The sequence below is a fragment of the Abramis brama genome, assembly GCF_963993115.1.
Source record: "Abramis brama genome assembly, chromosome: 1".
In the NCBI taxonomy this organism is placed as follows: Eukaryota; Metazoa; Chordata; class Actinopteri; order Cypriniformes; family Leuciscidae; genus Abramis; species Abramis brama.
The window spans coordinates 33,904,254-33,923,144 of NC_139963.1; the positions used below are offsets into that span (position 1 = coordinate 33,904,254).

At 37.4% G+C, this 18,891-nt stretch overlaps 1 protein-coding gene across 1 annotated transcript; it reads right to left on the reverse strand.

Annotated features, from left to right (window-relative positions):
- Nucleotides 1-9,275: 9,275 nt before the first annotated feature.
- On the reverse strand, nt 9,276-17,670 carry ramp2 (receptor (G protein-coupled) activity modifying protein 2). The gene is made up of 6 exons (XM_084120492.1): nt 17,515-17,670; nt 16,721-16,785; nt 16,519-16,576; nt 11,167-11,196; nt 10,825-10,999; nt 9,276-10,732 (listed from the first exon to the last, which is right to left on the reverse strand). Exons 1-6 carry the CDS (start codon nt 17,567-17,569, stop codon nt 10,483-10,485), a joined length of 633 nt encoding a protein of 210 aa, XP_083976618.1. The 5' UTR covers nt 17,570-17,670; the 3' UTR covers nt 9,276-10,482.
- Between the last annotated feature and the right edge of the window lie 1,221 nt (nt 17,671-18,891).

An 18,891-nucleotide genomic window follows, 5' to 3' on the forward strand; every position in this document is an offset into this window, starting at 1 on the left:
AAAGACATAGTTAAAATAGTCATGTGACTACAGTGGTTCAACCTCAATGTTATGAAGCGACGAGAATACTTTTTATGCGCAAAAAAACTAACAAAAATAACGACTTTATTCAACAATTTCTTCTCAGTGCAGCTCTTCTGTGTTCTACGTCAGAACGCCAGCTCATGCGTGTGATGCTGATGCAGGAGCCGGACAATACTGAGCCGGCGTTCTGACGTAGAACCCAGTAAAGCTGCACTGTGTTTACAATGCTATCAGCGTCGGAGACTAACAGGGACTAACAGGGACTAACCCTTTAAGGAAGTCTTTTCAATATTGTTGGCTGTTGGTGAAGATAAATAATGAATAAAGAATTTTTTTTGTGCTTATTATGTTGTGTATAGTGAACATGTGAAGTATTATATCTTCTCCAGCACAGAGATGAGAATGACTCAGATGAAGGTGTGTGTGTCCAGAGGTTCCCTACACACACAGACACACACACACACACACACACACACACACACACACACACACACACACACACACACACACACACACACAGAGAGTTCCCCTATTCCTGTACATATGGTGGAATTATGACATAAGCTTCTGTCTTTATTTTTCATTCAACTCCGACTTCACTGTACAGACAGTCATCAAAACAAACACAGGGATGTTAATGGTACGTTGGAAAAATCATAATTTACAAATGAGAATAGCGAACATTTGGTTGGTAGTAACATTTTATATTTGTCTAAACATGTTGATGTGGAGCAAATAACCACAAAAACATTTAATTTTCAGTGGAACTTATTGCTTATAAGTGTTTTTACAGTGAGACATTGCTCACTATTTCTGTATTCATTAATGGTTACTGTCACAGCCTGTTTCCACGCTTAATGAATGGTCATTTCAGATGACAATGGAAACTTTCTTTTGCAATCATTTTCAGAAAGCAATGGATTTATAGGCTAAAAATTTAAAATGTGTGAAACGATAATTCTTTCCAGAATGCCCAAAAAATATGCAGATTTTCATACACACGACTAGTCAGCGACTTTACATATGCAGTCACTGGAATTTTCCTCATGATTTATTGTGATGAATACTTAATTGTATGGCAGGGTAACTATACTGCGTTATGTTTATAGTCTGGGATGCATACATTTACAGCCAGCATTCTCCAAAGCTCGAGGAGATGATTGTTTGCTGAGGCACTGGCCCGTGCTTTTGGCATTGTCCACTGAAAATGAAAATCACAACAGTGAAATATGGCTGAAAAATTGCTTTGTGTCTTGAAGTAAACTGCAATTTCTCCTGCTGATTTTCTGTACAAGTAGAAACAGGGATAATTGCAGGCTTTCTGACAAGTTTTCAGGTCAAAAGAGTCAACAATAGGTTAGTCTATTTAGCTTTTTGTCTGGTTTTCTAGCTTTTCTGAACTGCTTGTAAAAGTCTATGCAGCCCCATACATCTGAAGACAATGTTGCACAACCTAATTTTTTTTAAACCATAAACAGGCCTGGAAAGTGTTGTATGGTTGTCAGCTGAATGGCATGCATTCTTAGGATGCTTGCTTTGAAAACCTCATTACTGAACATCCCTACAGGCCAGAGGGCAGTCACTTTACTTAAAGCTTGAATATTTAGTTATCGTAATTGATAATTTCTTGTTTTTTGCATTCACTATATGGAAAAGAGCAACTTCAAAGTAACACAAGTTTTGAATAACATGAAGGCGAGTAAATGATCTTCATTCTGTCCAAATTTTTGTTTTTGGCTGAACTATCCCTTTTAACACTTACAAGTCTTATTATGGTTATACAGTTTCAAAACAGTGTATTTCCATGTTTATTCTGGAGCAATGCCTTGCCTTAAAAATGTCCATTGTAAGTGGAATACTGTAAATATGTTTTTTGTTTATTTTTACAAACTGCAGGGCAAATCAAATGTGCGTATAAGAGCTTGTATCAGACATTTCTTCCAAAATACCTTTATAATGTACTATATATAAACATAATTCAGGCTTGAAGTAAAGTGTTACTAAATTAGTCTTCCCCCCACCCAGAATGAGCTCCATGACCCTCGTGCTCTTTCTGTCCTGTTGTTGGACCCCTCTAATGGAACATAATGCATGAGCACTTCCCAAACCAAAGCAGAAGGAGGGAGCAGACAGAGGAAGTGTCAGAAACATACAGACAACTGCCTCAGAGGCCTCAAACGCGAGCTCCGCAGCGGCCTGTTTGCATAAGATGCTGTGGGAGGACTCACTGACTCTGGGGATGCAATGAGGAGATAGACTGTTTGGATCCCTGCCACCTCCACATTTTCAATTACAGCGTTTGGCTGCGGCACTTCTGGCTGGCCGCGAAAAAAGCGGCCTCCGCCAGACGGTCTGGGAGCAGCAGCCATGCAGTGGTAAACCAGACGCAGATCACCTACACTTCCTCTGGCTTCTCGCGCTGCAGCAAACACTGTCTAGTCAAAATAATAGCGTATGTTTCTTTTTGAGTTCTCAGACAAAGTGTAAATATACTCACATCAGATAGAGACAGAAAGACAATAATTCTTCTCATGAACAGAAAAAATACTCATGTCAGAAAACATTGTGGTCTTTTAGACCTCCGTTACACGGAAGTCATTGTACTGCTGTATTGAACATTAGACTGCAAGTAATCAGCCAATATATTGATATTCACAGACCAACAGCACAATTGCTGTAAAATTTTGACAGTTCATTAAACAAACAAATTTATGTTGAGTGAATAGATCCGACAAAATTGGGCCAGTTTGTATATTTTTCTCTGGCCCACCACAATGAAAATAGTTAGGGGCCATTCTCACAAAAGACATTGCTTTTCTCTGTAAGCATGTGCTGTGTTTGTTTGACCATTACACTCCTCTTGTTGAGTGAAATTTCTCTAGACCTTGCGTTCTTCTTTTTTTTATTACACTTAAATGCAAAAATGCGTTCTGTGTGAATTGAACCTGAACCTGAATTTAATCTATTGGCCTGCTTGAGGACAAATGCTAAAAGTCACATAATGTAGGACAAAGCACATGAGATGATGAAATATAATGTTGCTCAACTAAACGAGCACATGAATGTAGTGTCTTTTATTATTCCCATTTGTGCTAGCTTACTGTAAGTACTCCAGAGTTCATTTCATTACTCATCCTGTGGTTTTCAGTGATTTGCCTGCCAGGAAGAGGTTTAAAGTGGGGGATGTAAAAAAAAAAAAAAAAAAACTTAAAATGTAAGTTGGACTTGAAGGATAAATTCTAATGTACTTCAAAAGATTTACTCTTTCATTTGGACCTATATTCATTTATTCTTGGTAAACAATAGTTACGTTTAACTCAAAATTCAGAGTAGTGGTCAACTGGTTTGTTTTTTAAATGTGGGTTCTTGAATTATTGCAATAGTTCCCCCTTCATTTTGAACATGATTCAATTATTGATATTAAACACTTCTGTTTCACTGCTCATTTCTGTCTCCAAATCTTTATATCATCATAGGACATTTTCTGCTTTCTGACAGATTGTTCCACTAACAAAATATGCCCTTAAGAGTAAATGTCCTCACAGTTCATGCTGTGGTGCATTTTATATAGTTTGACAACTGTTAAATGAGCTCTGAATGCTAAATGTGGAAAATTATTCTCTAGCTAATCAGTGGTCTTGAGACTTTGTTTCTCTCATTACTCCTAATGTAAGACAATCTCATCTCCTCAAAGAATACCAAAAGTATCTTTCATTCTCAGGAACTGGTGTGTAGATGATTTACAGGAATTTGGAGCCCAAAGGCAAAAGATGATAATGCTCTTGTTCTTTACAGAGGATTTCAGAGGTTCAGACTAAATTTCCCTTGAAACTTTTAAAGGAGAACTCCGGTCAATTTTAACATTGAGCTCATTTTTTTGTAAATTTGGAGTGCTGTCAATACAGAGAACAATGACAAAAATTGGTGTTGCCTACACCGTGTTATCCTCTTTTTAAAATCTGCACCCTGTTGACTTCAATGGAGCAAGTTTTAAACCTGCTTTTAGCCTCTTAACATCCTTGATGTGTCATTACAAGTGCACAGCCATGTGAGTGATTCCTTCAGAGTGAACGCGGGTCAATCTGACTGCAGTAGATGTGAAAGATATGAATAAAAATGATGTTATTTCAGCCAGCGCACATACCTGTATTTACATCCTGTTTTCGGTCGAAGTCCATAGTAATCGATTGTCGAGTTCACACGCATAGGTTTAGTTACCTATGATCACGCGCGTGAACTCGACAATCGATTACTATGGACTTCGACCGAAAACAGGATGTAAATACAGGTATGTGCGCTGGCTGAAATAATAATAATAATAATTATAATAATAATAATTAGTTAAATTTATATAGCGCTTTTTCTGAGACCTCAAAGCGCTTTACATAGAATGGGGAATCTCCTCAACCACCACCAATGTGCAGCATCCACTTGGATGATGTGACGGCAGCCATATTGCGCCAGAACGCCCACCACACACCAGCTTACTGGTGGAGAGGAGACAGTGATGAAGCCAATCAGTATATGGGGATGATTAGGCAGCCATGATGGACAGAGGCCAAGGGGCAAATTTGGCCAGGATGCCGGGGTTACATCCCTACTCTTTTCGAAGGACATCCTGGGATTTTTAATGACCACAGAGAGTCAGGACCTCGGTTTAACGTCTCATCCGAAGGAAAGAAATAACATCATTTTTATTCATAGAGATGTAATACTGCAGTCAGATTCACCCGTGTTCACTCTGCTCTCCTTTAAGACAGTGCCAGTAACTGACTACAACAAAAGCTATTTCATATGAATTTATGTCCAGTATTCTACACATTGTATTAAGCGGTACATTTATATGAGGTGTCGATGATTTGCTTCTTGTTAAATTAGTTCTTGTTTGACTGATTGGTCATTATTTTGAATTAAAAAAATATATATAACTAAGGTTATTATATTTATCTGCTATATGCTTTTGAGCTGGTATTTTAAAGGTAGGGTAGGCAATTTCGGGGAGGCTAGCAATAGCAAGTTAGCTTTGAAAGAATAAGATCCCACCGTCCCTTTAATTAGAGCACTCATAAATGCACATGGCATAGTCTGCAAAGCGTCACGAGACGAGAGACGGCATTAAATTACCTCATGTCTCAAAGCACATAAGATTACAATAGTAATGAACATAACAACTTACAGAGCTTTTACTTGTACCACCTGACTGCTGCAGTTTCATTTCGGCATTGATAGTACTGACATAGATGCACATAAATTCGAGTCTGAGGACGTGAACAGCTCCAGGTTGTCCCGAGAACATCACGGGTTGCCATCTTGTAATTACAGTTATGATATGGTGTGAACGCAGCATAAGGAGGAACTGTAAAATATTTTACTGTTTGTTTGTGGCGCTCACTGTGTGTCTACAAATCTGCATAGTCTCATGAAATGCGCTGATGATGTGTGATGTCTGTGTGAGCAGGGTGAGCAAACACAAACACAAACACATATGTTAAAAGGCAGGTAGGACATAGTATCATTGCATTTGGACCGAATGCAATGATTGGATGAAATTGTTTGGGTTTTTTTGTCCAAAGACTTCCACAGAAGATATATGCACATATTTTAATATTTAGACAACATCTATCATCAATTGCTATCAGGATGTGAAGAAAGTATCAACAAGTATAACTAAAAATGTGTTCATAAAAAAATTACCTACCCTACCTCTAACTAAACTCGTGTTTTATATGACAGCTGAAAAATTGTGTTAGTGGTGTGTGTAATTATATATAATTATTATAACAGCAAAATGACTGCAGGCATTTACGTGTTTTTACAGGTAACGCTCCACCACTCACGCACACCACAAGAAAATTGTGATAATGTATGTATTTAGCTCACTTTAGCAACTTGCAGAAGAAAAAGAACAATACTTTTGTAGTTTTAGACAAATTTCTGTTTATATATGAGTAGCTTTCATTGTTCAGCTAATCTTTTCATTCATATGTGCATACCTGTACTTCGTTATGTGCCTCTTCTGTTTGTTTTCTTGTGCTCTCACGTCATAAGAGTGGGAAGACATATTGTGTAACACCATGACCATCAACAAATAGTTCCTAGCATGCCATTGGTGAGAGACATTTTCGCGATGTGGCATCCCACACTCCCCCTCTGACCACTGCTGTCTGTCTGAAACCACCACGCCATGGTCATTGTCCAAATGAAATACACTGGCTGACCTCAAGCCAGACCACATTTCACACCAGCAAAGCCGACAACACTCTTGGCCTCTCAATGGGTAATTGCAAAAACAGTCTAGTTTAACACATTGAAACACTAAACACTCTGAGTGTCTTTATAGACCTTGGTCTGACATACAGAACTTGAGCATTCTTCCGCTTTTTAGTGTCTGAACTCTGACTGTGACAAAGTGTGATCCGGTTTTCTGCCAAATAATGCAACCTATGAGATTGTGCTACACCAACACACTATTTGCATTGAGATTGCTCTTCCACTTTTTGAATTAGAAATATAATTAGTTATACACTGAATACATATGGCTATAATTGGCTGCATATTTCTGTATTATTAAAACAACTATAACAACAAGCAAATGCAATATAGAGCTATAACAAAACTAAACACTAAACTAAAACTAATTTCTAAGTTGTGCTGCCATCTATTGGCACAATAGCTACATCCTAAGAATTAAAGAGCTGCTCAAAACCCCTAATGATTTTCAATCCTACAACTACTTCAGGAAAAACACTTAGTTGAATATTTTTCACAAACCTTCATATCTTTCAAACCATTTTATATAATCTATGCCATTTGGATATATTGAGGATGCTGTTTATAATAGCTTTTATTTACTGTTGTGTGTTGTTTTACTTTAATTTGACACAACAACTTTTTTTTAATGTCAATTGTAGTCCATTCCCAGGCTAGGGGTCAGCTTAGCCAGCCATGCAGAGGGGTAAGATGAACCATCAGCTCCTTGTTTTCCATATGTAGTAACCTTTAAAAAGTTTAGAAATGAAATGGGGATTGAGGATGGCAATAACAATTATTTCAAACAAATAAATTACCACTCTAAATTCATGCAAAACATTTTAAATGCCCATGCTGTCCATTTATACTCCTTGTCTTGACACAAGTTTAATGTGAGTTGGGTCAGTCCAGCAAACAACGGGTTGCTTCATCAGATACTAACAGCCACACAAATGTAACCTATGGCATTACTGTTATATATAACTGCAAATTTGTGGATAAACAATGAATCACATAAATTGGGTTAATATGAACAAACTGTTTCTATTTGCAGACCATAACATCCATGTTTGGACTATATAGGTTACACATACACACACACACACACACACACACACACACACACACACACACACACAAAGTCCACATCCTTTTTCATCTGTTCAGATATGTATGCTGAAATGGGAATGCAAGCAGGAGAACAAGAATGACAATTCCTCTGGTAAGTGTCAGAAAATGTATTTTCAAGATACTGTATCAGTGTGCCGTTTTAGGTGACATTGCAAAAAAAATACAACAGCACTTACAACACAACCATGCTGGGGATTCATCAATATATTCATCAATACACAACCTTTTTGAATTTAATTACATTTCAAATTCTTCTTCATTGTGTCTATCTTCACTTCATGTTTTTTGAGTATGCTTTAATCATTCTCTCCATTCCTCACTTTTTGTTTCATGTCTTTTTTCAAATCAATATACAATGTGTATATTGTATATAATCAATATGTTTAACTTTGAGTAGTCTACTTAAATAGTGTGAATGAACATTGTTAACATCTGTTGAGCTATGAAAGTTTTACGAAGAGCTCCCCAAATATCGAATACCACGGTAAAAAACAAGGCCCTAAAAATAATAATAGAAATAGAAATAAAAATCTGCTAATGCTAAACACGCTTTTAGATGGTCTTGCATCTCAGCAACATCAAACAGAAGACATCAGTTATTATTTTGGTTGTGACCTTGTGCCTTTAATAACAAAAATAGTGAAACAGTTTAGAAGTTACTCATTCAAATGAACACTTTTGGCGAGATAACATTTTGATATTGAACATAACTTTTTATTGGATTTGGATAGCTCCAGTTTAAACCACTGGGTGGCAGTAACGTCACATAAATCTTCTCTATTAACTCATTTTTAGAGACGTTTGTGTAAATGGAACAGAGAAACGAACAAACAAGTTAGGTCTTATTGTCCATAGCCGGTATTCAAATTTGATAGACATGTTTATTTTAATATGCATTCAAATTAACTGTATAAAAAAATAAACCGTAGCCTAATGTGAATCCTGTAGCCTATGTAAGGCCACTAACAGAATAAAACTGGTTAGCCAGAAACTCGTGAGTATGCACTGCAACTGTAAGATCGCTGGCCAGGGGAGGGTACAGATGTGAATCTGTGTTTTGGATCAGTGCCGGGGATCTGGCAGTAATGAAGGCCAGGAGCATCTGGTCGGCTGTGAATGGCTGATTGCTGGAGATGTGAGGTGTGTCCTCTCTCCCGAGACACGTGAGAGTGACGCCGGATTGGGTGATCTGTTTGCGGAGGGCGTGGCCTGTGCCTGATCTGAGCCGGAGGAGGACGAGGATGAGGAGCAGAGCCGAAGAACGAGACAGAGGAGGAGGAGGAGGGTGATTACTCTCGTTCCCACCACACCCTGCCAGGCCGAGTCCCGACAAACACATAATGTTTCACACAAGACTTTGAGTGTGTGTGTGTTTTTTTTTTTTTACAGTGGATTACTAACTGCTCTTACAAAACATTGTAGTGAGCAGCAATATACCTGCAGAAAAAACATCTTAAACTGGTTTGAGAGAGGTTTAGCAAAATTGTTTTTTAGGCTGACCAGGCTGGGAGACCATCTTAAACAAATAGGGGTGGTTTATGTTGTTTTTACAGCAGTGATTTCATCTTAAATTCAGTTGTTTATACTATGAACAAATAAGACCTTGTATTTTTAATTGACTTTAATAGAGTTCACTGGAACATGATGTAAGACTATAAACAGCTTCTTCTTTCTTTCTTTTTTTTTTAACTCTCTCATTCCAGCATTTTCCTCTCCAACATCAACCCTTCTGTCTGAAGTGTGAGGGTCATTTTGAATATTTGAGCTCTCTGTCACAAATCCTTTCCATGTGGAGGCAGCACAAAACATGATATATTATTAATATGGAAGGTTGCAAAAAGGACACTTTTACTAAAATCACAATGATAGACTCCAGGTAAAACATGTGGTTTAATTATAGAAAAACATTTTCAATCAAAGTAAAAGGTGAAGTATAAAATTATTCACAGGCTCTTAAAGTGGTTCTGCGAAGTACATTATGTCCATTAAGAACACATCTGTAGACATACACAAAAGAATTCTAGTATAAGTGATGTGAAAACATAGATTTAGAGAGAAAACATGCTCTCCTTCACTTAAAATAATCCATTATTGAAATAATTATAAAACACAAACAGAAATCTCATTCATGTGGCCACATTGATATAGTAATTATATTGCTAAGTAAATTACAATGCAGTTCTGTGTAAAGGGCATACAATTATAAAATTAGAAAAATTAATTGGACAATGCAAGTAGACATTACAATCTATATAAACCTCCCTTTTCTGACATCCCCTTCCCTCTCAGATGTTTCTTTATTTTTTATTTCCTCAGAGACATTTGTACGTCATTAACTTATATAAATAAACAGATATTCAATAAGCTGCCTGTTGAAATGGACACTTTCATTTGGCTTTGTTTTGTCATGCATTTGACTCATTTATGCTTAATTCTTCAATGATTGTCACAATAAATTTAAAAAGTCAATCTTTATGACTTGTGTCAAAATAGAAACGAAAAGACACTATGCTCAGAGTCAGCTAAACAGCTCTTGTCACCAAACTAACAACGGAATCTACATTAAAACATGGGTTAAATATTTCATACAGTGCATAAGGTGGACTCAAATCAGTTTATGTTCTGTGTTGTGATGTTTTGTTCACCTGGTTACGTATGCAGTGCATTTGACTGCTGCGAATGAACCTTTTTTCCATTGCCATTTCACATTTTATATTTCATTAGATTATGCATTTACATCCTGAAAACCTATATGTGCAGTTTGTAGATGTGATTGTCATAACAATGCCTTGAATAATCTGAAATGCACATAATCTGTAGGTTAATGATAAATATACGTTTCTAACCACCAGTTATTTCATTGAAGTACAGTAACATTTTCCAGTCAGAAGTCACCCCTAGAACAAATGCTCATCCTGCATGCTGGTTTATTTGAACCTGGAGTCGACCAGGTGCACATTCACTGCAGGGGAGTGTTGGGCCAGGACATTATCCCGAAGTGGGATACCACCCCGAATGAAGAAGAAACAAAGCAGAATAAGGAATAGGAACAAAATCTTCTTGCACCTGGAATCTTCTCTAGGACCTCCTGTCTCCATTTTTAGTCTTGAGAACAACTAGGACCACCATGGCAGGGATTAGGCATATGGGGGTCATGACAAGGGCAAGGATGATGCTGGGAGGGGGGTCCCTCAGTGCCTCTGTGGGGCATTCTTGAAAATAGGTGGCGTGGATATCCACAAATATGCTTTCAACAAACTTATTCGGCCAGGGAATCAGCAGACATTCAGCAACAACCTCAGTACACACAGTGAAATTGTTGTATGCACTGCCAGAGAAACAGACAAAAAGAAAGCCACCAATAACTATCAAGCACATACATTAATATATGGCATTTGATAATGAATCCTTACAAATTACCTTTTTACTCTCTCCAAAGAACACCAGTCAGTACTGTTCATAGAATTCATAGCCTCTTTAAAATTATGTCCACAAAAGTGTATTGCCAGCAATTCATAGCAGTATTGAGTTTCATTCGCCGGCAGGCTCACACAAATTGAACAGTATGTGTCACAGTTGCTCTTGTTAGCACAGCCTGTGATGTAAATGAAAAAAAAATAATAATAATGTGTGATATAAGTCACTTATAGTGAATTATCCTGTCATACATAATGTCGTTTTTGCATAATGTATCTTTTAGTTGTCACAGTCAGGTTGATATAAAAACAGTAGGCTATTTGACAAGTAATGTAGGCTACATACCAAATGTTCCTCCATCTCCACGGCCATGATCTAAAAAATATAAGTAAATCTTATATCATCATTAAGTTCATCCTATATCATATTCATCTTTATATATATATATTATATATCCGATTTGTGACATCTTCATCCTGCTGCAAGCATAGATTTCTCATGCACTGCTAGTGTCTAATTTAGGTTAAATGAAAGCTGAAGTTGTATATCGACGCACACAAAACTTACCACAGAGAAAAGACAGAAAGATGCCAAAGAAGCTGAAGGATACCCTCATATCAGAGCAAACGAGCGCTGGCGAGATGGTCGAAACCCGCCACTGAATGTGCCTGAACTTTTACACCAAAGAGCGCGAGGCATAACAGGAAACGCGACGGGTGGAAGCGTGATGCGCCGTATCCACATGTGGAACCGGGGTTACCAGATGTTCAGATTTAGAAAGCTGCTGACCGAAAACGCTTTAATTTTCCCACGTAATAATGCTCCACCTCTGGCCGCCTCTCTCTCTCTCTCTCTCTCTCTCTCTCTCTCTCTCTCTCTCTCTCTCTCTCTCTCTCTCAGACTTGAACAGAAAAATAACTAAAGAACTTGAACTAAAACTATTTAATGCATTTTCAATTACTTTTAAAGGAGGCATAAATAGGCCCTATACAATCCATTAATTAGCCATAACTAAATATTGAAATATTAAACAGACAAAAAACGTGAATGAGATTTCAGTCATAAATTTGTTCATTTTTAAAAAAATACTATACTTACAAAACTCTTAATGTCTATATTAACTATGTTTAGCTATGTAACTATAGGCTACCTGTCAGTTTCCATGTGTCTCACAACGAGCCTTCACAAGTAGGCCTATAGGCTGTTATAGCCTCTTGGTTCATTTGGAGTTGGACATAATATCTTGCGTTCGACAGCGATTGTAATTCTTAAATGTGTTTTTGATAAAGAACCGCTTCATATGAGTAATCAGCTCGGGAATCGGGACCACACGGCTCTACTGTATTTTTCTGATTCACTTAAACGAACCGTAAGGGCAGCTAGCTCACACAGGACTGAATGTGGTGCTCATTACACAGCAAGGTTTCTTCCTAGCTAGACTTGTTTTTTTCTCTAATGTTTTTAGTGGTAAATTTTGCTTTTGTTCCCAGAACGTTTGCCTAAAAGGTAGGATAACATTCTCTAACAACATTCTAGTGATAACATTCTAGTGATAACAAGCTTCACTTATTACAAACCAGTTTGACTTTATTTCTGTCACACATGCTCAAAAGTTCTAATTGAGAATTAACAGAGGTTTAGATGTTTATGTTTTATTGAAAATAACAGTCTGATGTCACCATTTTGGTGATCAGTGTTTGCTTTAGTTGGGCGACTCTTTACCTTTTAACTTGTTTTTGTTTTCTGGTTGCTGTAACTGTGTTTGTTATGGCCAGAACAATAAGAGAAAATGTGATCAGATGATGCTGGCTACTTATTGGTGATAGAGCTATAATCATCAATTCACTGATCTCATCCAAAAGCTAATCTTTGATTATGTAGATGTTATTAAAGGAACATGCCACCGTTTATTGAAATAGGGGTTATTCACCGTCTCCCCTACATTTAGATTTAGATTAGGTGGGCAAACGCATTTTTGTCTCAGTGCATGCATTGTCTTAGCCTGGCAGCGCCGCCACTAGCTTAGCTTAGCATAATGAATGAAATCCTTTGTTGCCGGATAGCATGTCATGAGTAAAGCACAGGTGTGATATCTCTGCGCCCAAGTAGCAGTGCTTCGCCTGTGCTTCACCTCAATATAGTCCCAAGTCAGTATCTGCCTATAGGAAATCGCCTAGTCTTAATCTGCATCGCTATTTGTACTCGTTGTGAATACGCAGGCCACAAGAAGTAATTAGTTTAGGGTGACCATACGTCCTGTTTAACCAGGACATGTCTGGCCAGGATTTCGAGATCGCCCAAAATGCCCGGGATTCGGCTTTTGCTTTCTACAGTCACCATTCATTATGTTTACATTATTACATTATTTGACACTGACACGTACGTGCCAGCTTTGCAGGTCATGCATTCTGCTTCACACGGATCCCGATCGAGACGAAAACAGGAATTTTCTTAGCAATGCTAAAACGCACATCAACCGATCACTTGTTTAGCGTTCATGTAAACACTACATTCAGATTCACCAATCGGAATTAATTCAGTCCTACTGAATCAAAAGGTGTGCATGTAAACAAAATGAATGGCGACGATAAAGCAAAAGCCGTATCCCGGATATTTTGGGCGATCTCGAAACCCCGGCCGGACATGTCCTGGAATATGGTCACCCTAAATTAGTTTTTTTTTAATCACTTTTACTCATGACATGCTATCCGGCAACAAAGGATTCTATTCATTATGCTAAGATAAGCTAGTGGCGGCGCTGCCAGACTAAGACAATGTATGCACTGAGACAAAAATGCGTTTGCCCACCTATCTAAATGTAGGGGAGACGGTGAATAACCCCTATTTCAATAAACGGGGGTGTGTTCCTTTAAATTCACGTGATTGATTATAATAAACTTGCGAAAGTAATCCAGCATGAGATCCAGCAGTTCTTTAATCATAATCTGAAGCATTAAAAAAAGCCTGGTTGTCATCTGTCGTCGTCTTTTCATAGCAGCACGCATACGCAAAACAATGCTGACAAGGTGCACAAACTACAAGATATTTGGTCAAGAGGCCAACAGCGCAAAAAACTCTTTCTCACATAAATTCACGAGAGAAATTCATGCGATTACGAGATTTTTTCGTTTATACCATCTGCACTGTGATTGGCTGGATTTGTTCCACCTTGTCGTTGTATAGAGTGGTGCAGGTATGAAATCACGCTGAATGCCAAAACACGGAAACGAGTTAGCATTTTAGATCTTCCGGTTCCATCGTCCCGAAGTCAGTGGGTTTTTTGGTTAAATGTCTGAAATAAGTTATGTGGTGAACACAAGCTCAAGACACTTTCACGTTTTATTCTATGACATAAAATACATCAGTATTACCCCACTCGTGATTTTTTGTTGCTAAGTGGCTAAATGGGACTGTCTAAATGGGACTGGCTGTCGAGGAGATTAAATGTCATCACGCCGAAAAGGTAAGCTCAGTCCGCTTTTACAGCATTATCATTGTGCTCTTACACTTGATCTGTTGATTGTGCAATACTACAAGTTGGAACTAATCTAGCCAATCACAGTGCAGATGGTATAAACAGAAAAACTTTGCTTTGGTCTGCCTCTTGACCAAGGCTAGCTGCATCTGAAATCACATACTTCCCTACTATACAGTTGGTGAAAAACAGTATGTCAAAAGAGAAAGATGTATGTCCAAATTCACAGTACTCATAAATGAGCCCTAATGTCTTGTAGTTTGTGCACCTTGCAGCGTTGTAGTATGCATGCGCACTGCTATGGTAAGATTACGACAGATGACAAGAATCCTTGTTGTGTAGCATGAGCTCCACAGCAATTCAGGTAGTCCACAGTCCTGTAGTGTGAGCTTGCTCTAGTTGTGCTGTGGTGAGTAGTAGAGGGAACTTTAAGAAAGAGGAAAAGTTAACTGAGCTTCATGAAAGTCCTTCTTGTTTTAATGGAAATGTTTCTGCATAAGAACTGGTTCTCAGTTCTAGTCTCGACTCATGATAAAGCACTGTTGTGTTAAAGGATAGCTGTTTCCCCGAGGCGCGGATCTTTTCTGAGCCGAGCACACCCAGGCCAGATGCACATCTGCAAACGGGTCTCCCCCTTTAAAAAAACCACTCTGTTTCTCTCAGGTTGATTCCTCGTCGGCTCAGTGGTTTTGATTTATTTGCATTTTTCGCATCTGTTTCCAAACAGGAAACATCAGAGCAGGGCGGCTTGATGGAACGGACACTTTTAAGAATAACTGGGTCATATTAAACAGATCGAGTTCGGGAAACGATATAATCAGAGTTTGCCATCTGTGCTTGAAGGGCCGCACTTTTGGTTTAAGACCAGCTGTGATTGAAACAAACTCTCAGCTCACTCACTTCAAAGTAAGAGAAAGAGGCGAATCCAGGGCCGAGGGAGGGCTGGAACAGTTTATGTAACACTTCTGTGTTTGTGGATCTCATGTTGACCATGTGAGTTTGTCTTCAATCGGTACCAATAGATTAAGTCTACAGGAAACCATTTAGTGTAGCACTGATTTTTTTAAAATAAAGTTTTGATCTTTCAGTTTTTTTTACCAACCCTATTAATTTCAGATTTTGGACGATATATCACCAATAATTTTTTTTAGCATCGATTTTTAACTCTTTTCCCTGCCATTGATGGAAATTTCCGTCATTTATGAGACAACGCTTCCCCGCCATTGACGGAATTTTCCAGCTTTCCGTGTTTTCACTGTTATACGGTAGGGGGCGCTATGAAACATCTTCTGAAAGAGTACTGAATGCATATGTCAATATATGAAGAGTTCAGATGCAAAAGCCTCTAAGTGCCATCTGAAATTTTCTTCTAGAATGATAATTTTTATATTTAAGTTAAGTAATTTCACTTAAATGACAATTAATAGATAATCTTCATTGCCATTTAAGTGAAATTACTGAACTTAAATATACGAGCTTGATAAAAATGATCATTCTAGAAGAAAATTTCAAATGGCACTTAGAGGCTTTTGCATCTGAACTCTTCATATAGATCGTCAACATTAAACAGCATAAATCAAAACTGCCTAACATTACTGAAGGAAATGTTGACCCAGTTTAAGAGGTGAGAATAAAGACCAAAAAAATTCCTTTGTATGTGTGTTAACAAAAGCAAACAACAGAGAAAGACAACATTTATTTATGTGAATATGCTTTATAGGTAGCATGCCGTATGCTGTATGTGTTGTTAAACGTCATATGTGTGCGACACTCACAGAACAATGCAGTCTTTGTTTCTGTTTTTGGATCCTTACAACAGGCCAATCTAAATCTCCCCTGAGCCCATGTGTTTATCCAAATATCAAACTGAAGCAGTTGGTTTATTCTTCGTTCCAGAGACTCTCCCATGAATATAAATATTAGGGGAAAAAATCTGATTGGAAGTGTCAACAAAATCTCTCACCGCAGTGTAGAATTGCGACACAATATTCTTTACACCATTATTATGCTGTTACCTTCCTAGCACTGATTGTCTGCTATATTCTTTGTTATACGTGCTTATATACCGTATACATTGCAGCACATCAGCTGCTCAAAATGGGCTCAATTCAATCCATACACTGAAAACAACTTCACAGTATGGTTTATTTGGACATACAACTCAGAAAAACAAAAAATTAGCCAACATGTCTGTCATATTTATACAGCTGTATCCCCCTCACCTGCTCTGGTGTAGGCAGTGGTTTGTACTTTGGTCGGTGGGGTTGATGCAGTTGGCCTCTATAGGGCACAGAAGAAAAATACATTTTAATGAGAGACAGAGCATGGGTTTACAAAAATAATGTTTTGATAGCCAATAGAATACTTAAATAGAACTTTTAAAATGTGCATATTTTTATCAGGAAAAATTTCAACACAACTCACCACAGCGTGTTTCTGTTCGTTTTGTACAAGGGTCTGCAGAGTTGAGACCATTAGACACAGACAGACTATCATGAAAAATAAACTTTGTATTATACACATGAATCACACTTAAATTCAGAAACACACTGGGATTTATTCGTCATTATAAGACAGTGAATTCCAGGGAATATTGACAGGCATGGAAAAAGATGCAGGAAGGGAGGAGGTGAAGGGAGATGAAGTGCACATCCTCCCTTTGTCGTGTCCAGTTGGATCATGACAGTCATTTCCTCAGAAGTGTTCTAATCCCTTATTTATCTATATCTACCCAAACAGAAACTTAAAACATAATTTTGAAGAGGTCAACAGTATAATTCATCTACATGATATTCCATTATATTTTCTTTATGGTCACAAGGGCAAAAATGTAAAATATGAATTGGCTATACAATTCAATATGATATTTTCCATTGAACTGTTTCTAATGAAAGATTTAGAACAATAATTCCAATGTGTTCTCTAGTGGAATATATTTCTGGCATCGCCACTGATGTACATTATATTTTCTTTACGGTCATGAGGGCAAAAAATGTTAAAATATTGACACATTTAGAATACAGTATAATATATATATATATATATATATATATATATATATATATATATTCCACTAGAGTTCACATCAGAATTGTTAAAAATATATTGAAGATAGCTACAGTACTTCTTTTTAAGACCATTTTCTCTTGGAGAATGCCTCTGATTTTAAGTTTCAAGCACATAAAACCAAACTTTTATTCTGAAGGTTCAGATCTTACCCCAAAACAGAAGAGTCCCGTGTGGTTTTGAAGTAGCTATAGATATGTGCGCCATTATGCTTTAATCCTGGGATAATTCTGTCTGTCTGTCCACCTCAGCTTGCACACATCACATGTATGAACTCTTCAACAGGAAGACTCTATTAAAACAACAGGATGTGCTCATTTCCTTAAAGGGGTGGTGGATTCATAGACATTACAGATAGAGTGGGCTGTCTAATATATCCCAATGTTGTCACCATTTGTCTCTCTGAATTTCTATCTCCACCAAACATTTCTGGCTCTTCCAAACATGTACTGATGTATATACTAAAATATGTATTATCATACTACATAAAGTCAGTGTGTTTGTCACTGCACACCTTTGTTTAACAGCATTTCTGTTGTTTGTGTACATTAATTTTAGGATGTTGTATGTTTTTTCTCTAACACTATACTCTCAATCAATTTGAGAAGGAGAGTGGAAGGACTGAAGCTTAGAAATCAACAAAGCATGAGCCTGATTTTGCTTTTACTTAAAGCATATTTATTTGTTTACCGTGTAGTTCAGAGTTCAGATGCAAAAGCCTCTAAGTGCCATCTGAAATTTTCTTCTAGAATGATCATTTTTATAAAGCTTGTATATTTAAGTTAAGTAATTTCACTTAAATGACAATTAATAGGTCATTTGCATTGCCATTTAAGTGAAATTACTGAACTTAAATATACGAGCTTGATAAAAATGATCATTCTAGAAGAAAATTTCAGATGGCACTTAGAGGCTTTTGCATCTGAACTCTTCATATATATATATATATATATATATATATATATATATTATGTGATGAATTATGTTTTGGTCAAAGACCACGGCATTTATTCAGAACTGAGGAAACAGTGCGGAAATGGAAGAATCTGGTGTACAGGATGCTTTACATATTGCTGTTTACACATATTTCACTTATTAGTTTCATTAAAAAGTTGTATTTATTAACAAACTCTCTCTCTCTCTCTCTCTCTCTCTCTCTCTCTCTATATATATATATATATATATACCTCTATCTACCTATATAGATATAGATATATATAACAATTGAGGAATTGCGTCCTGCTCGCCACAATATACAAAGCTTATATCTTCCTCATATTGCTTCTGTATGGACAACTACAGGCAACACATCATTACATTTTTATAATGACATTTCTTTCAAATGTTAAACCACAACTGGCTTCTGTGGTAGGTCTCACAGTGTTTATTATTGTAGAGTTGAGTAAGCAGCCTCAATCCAAACAGATTGTTTCTTTGAATGTTTCTGGCTGGGATTCGGTTAACCTCATCGGGCTCTACAGGGGGTCTTACCCCAGGTGCTTTGGAGAGTGAACTGTGCTTCAGTGAGG

Excerpts from the sequence above, each read along its gene's own strand:
- ramp2 (XM_084120492.1), bottom strand. The coding sequence starts at position 17,569 with ATGGCGCACATATCTATAGCTACTTCAAAACCACACGGGACTCTTCTG. Across the intron at positions 16,786-17,514 it reads CGGGACTCTTCTGTTTTGGG|TCTGTCTGTGTCTAATGGTC; the intron begins GTAAGATCTGAA and ends TTTTCATGATAG. Across the intron at positions 11,197-16,518 it reads CACTGCCTACACCAGAGCAG|ATCATGGCCGTGGAGATGGA; the intron begins GTGAGGGGGATA and ends TATATTTTTTAG.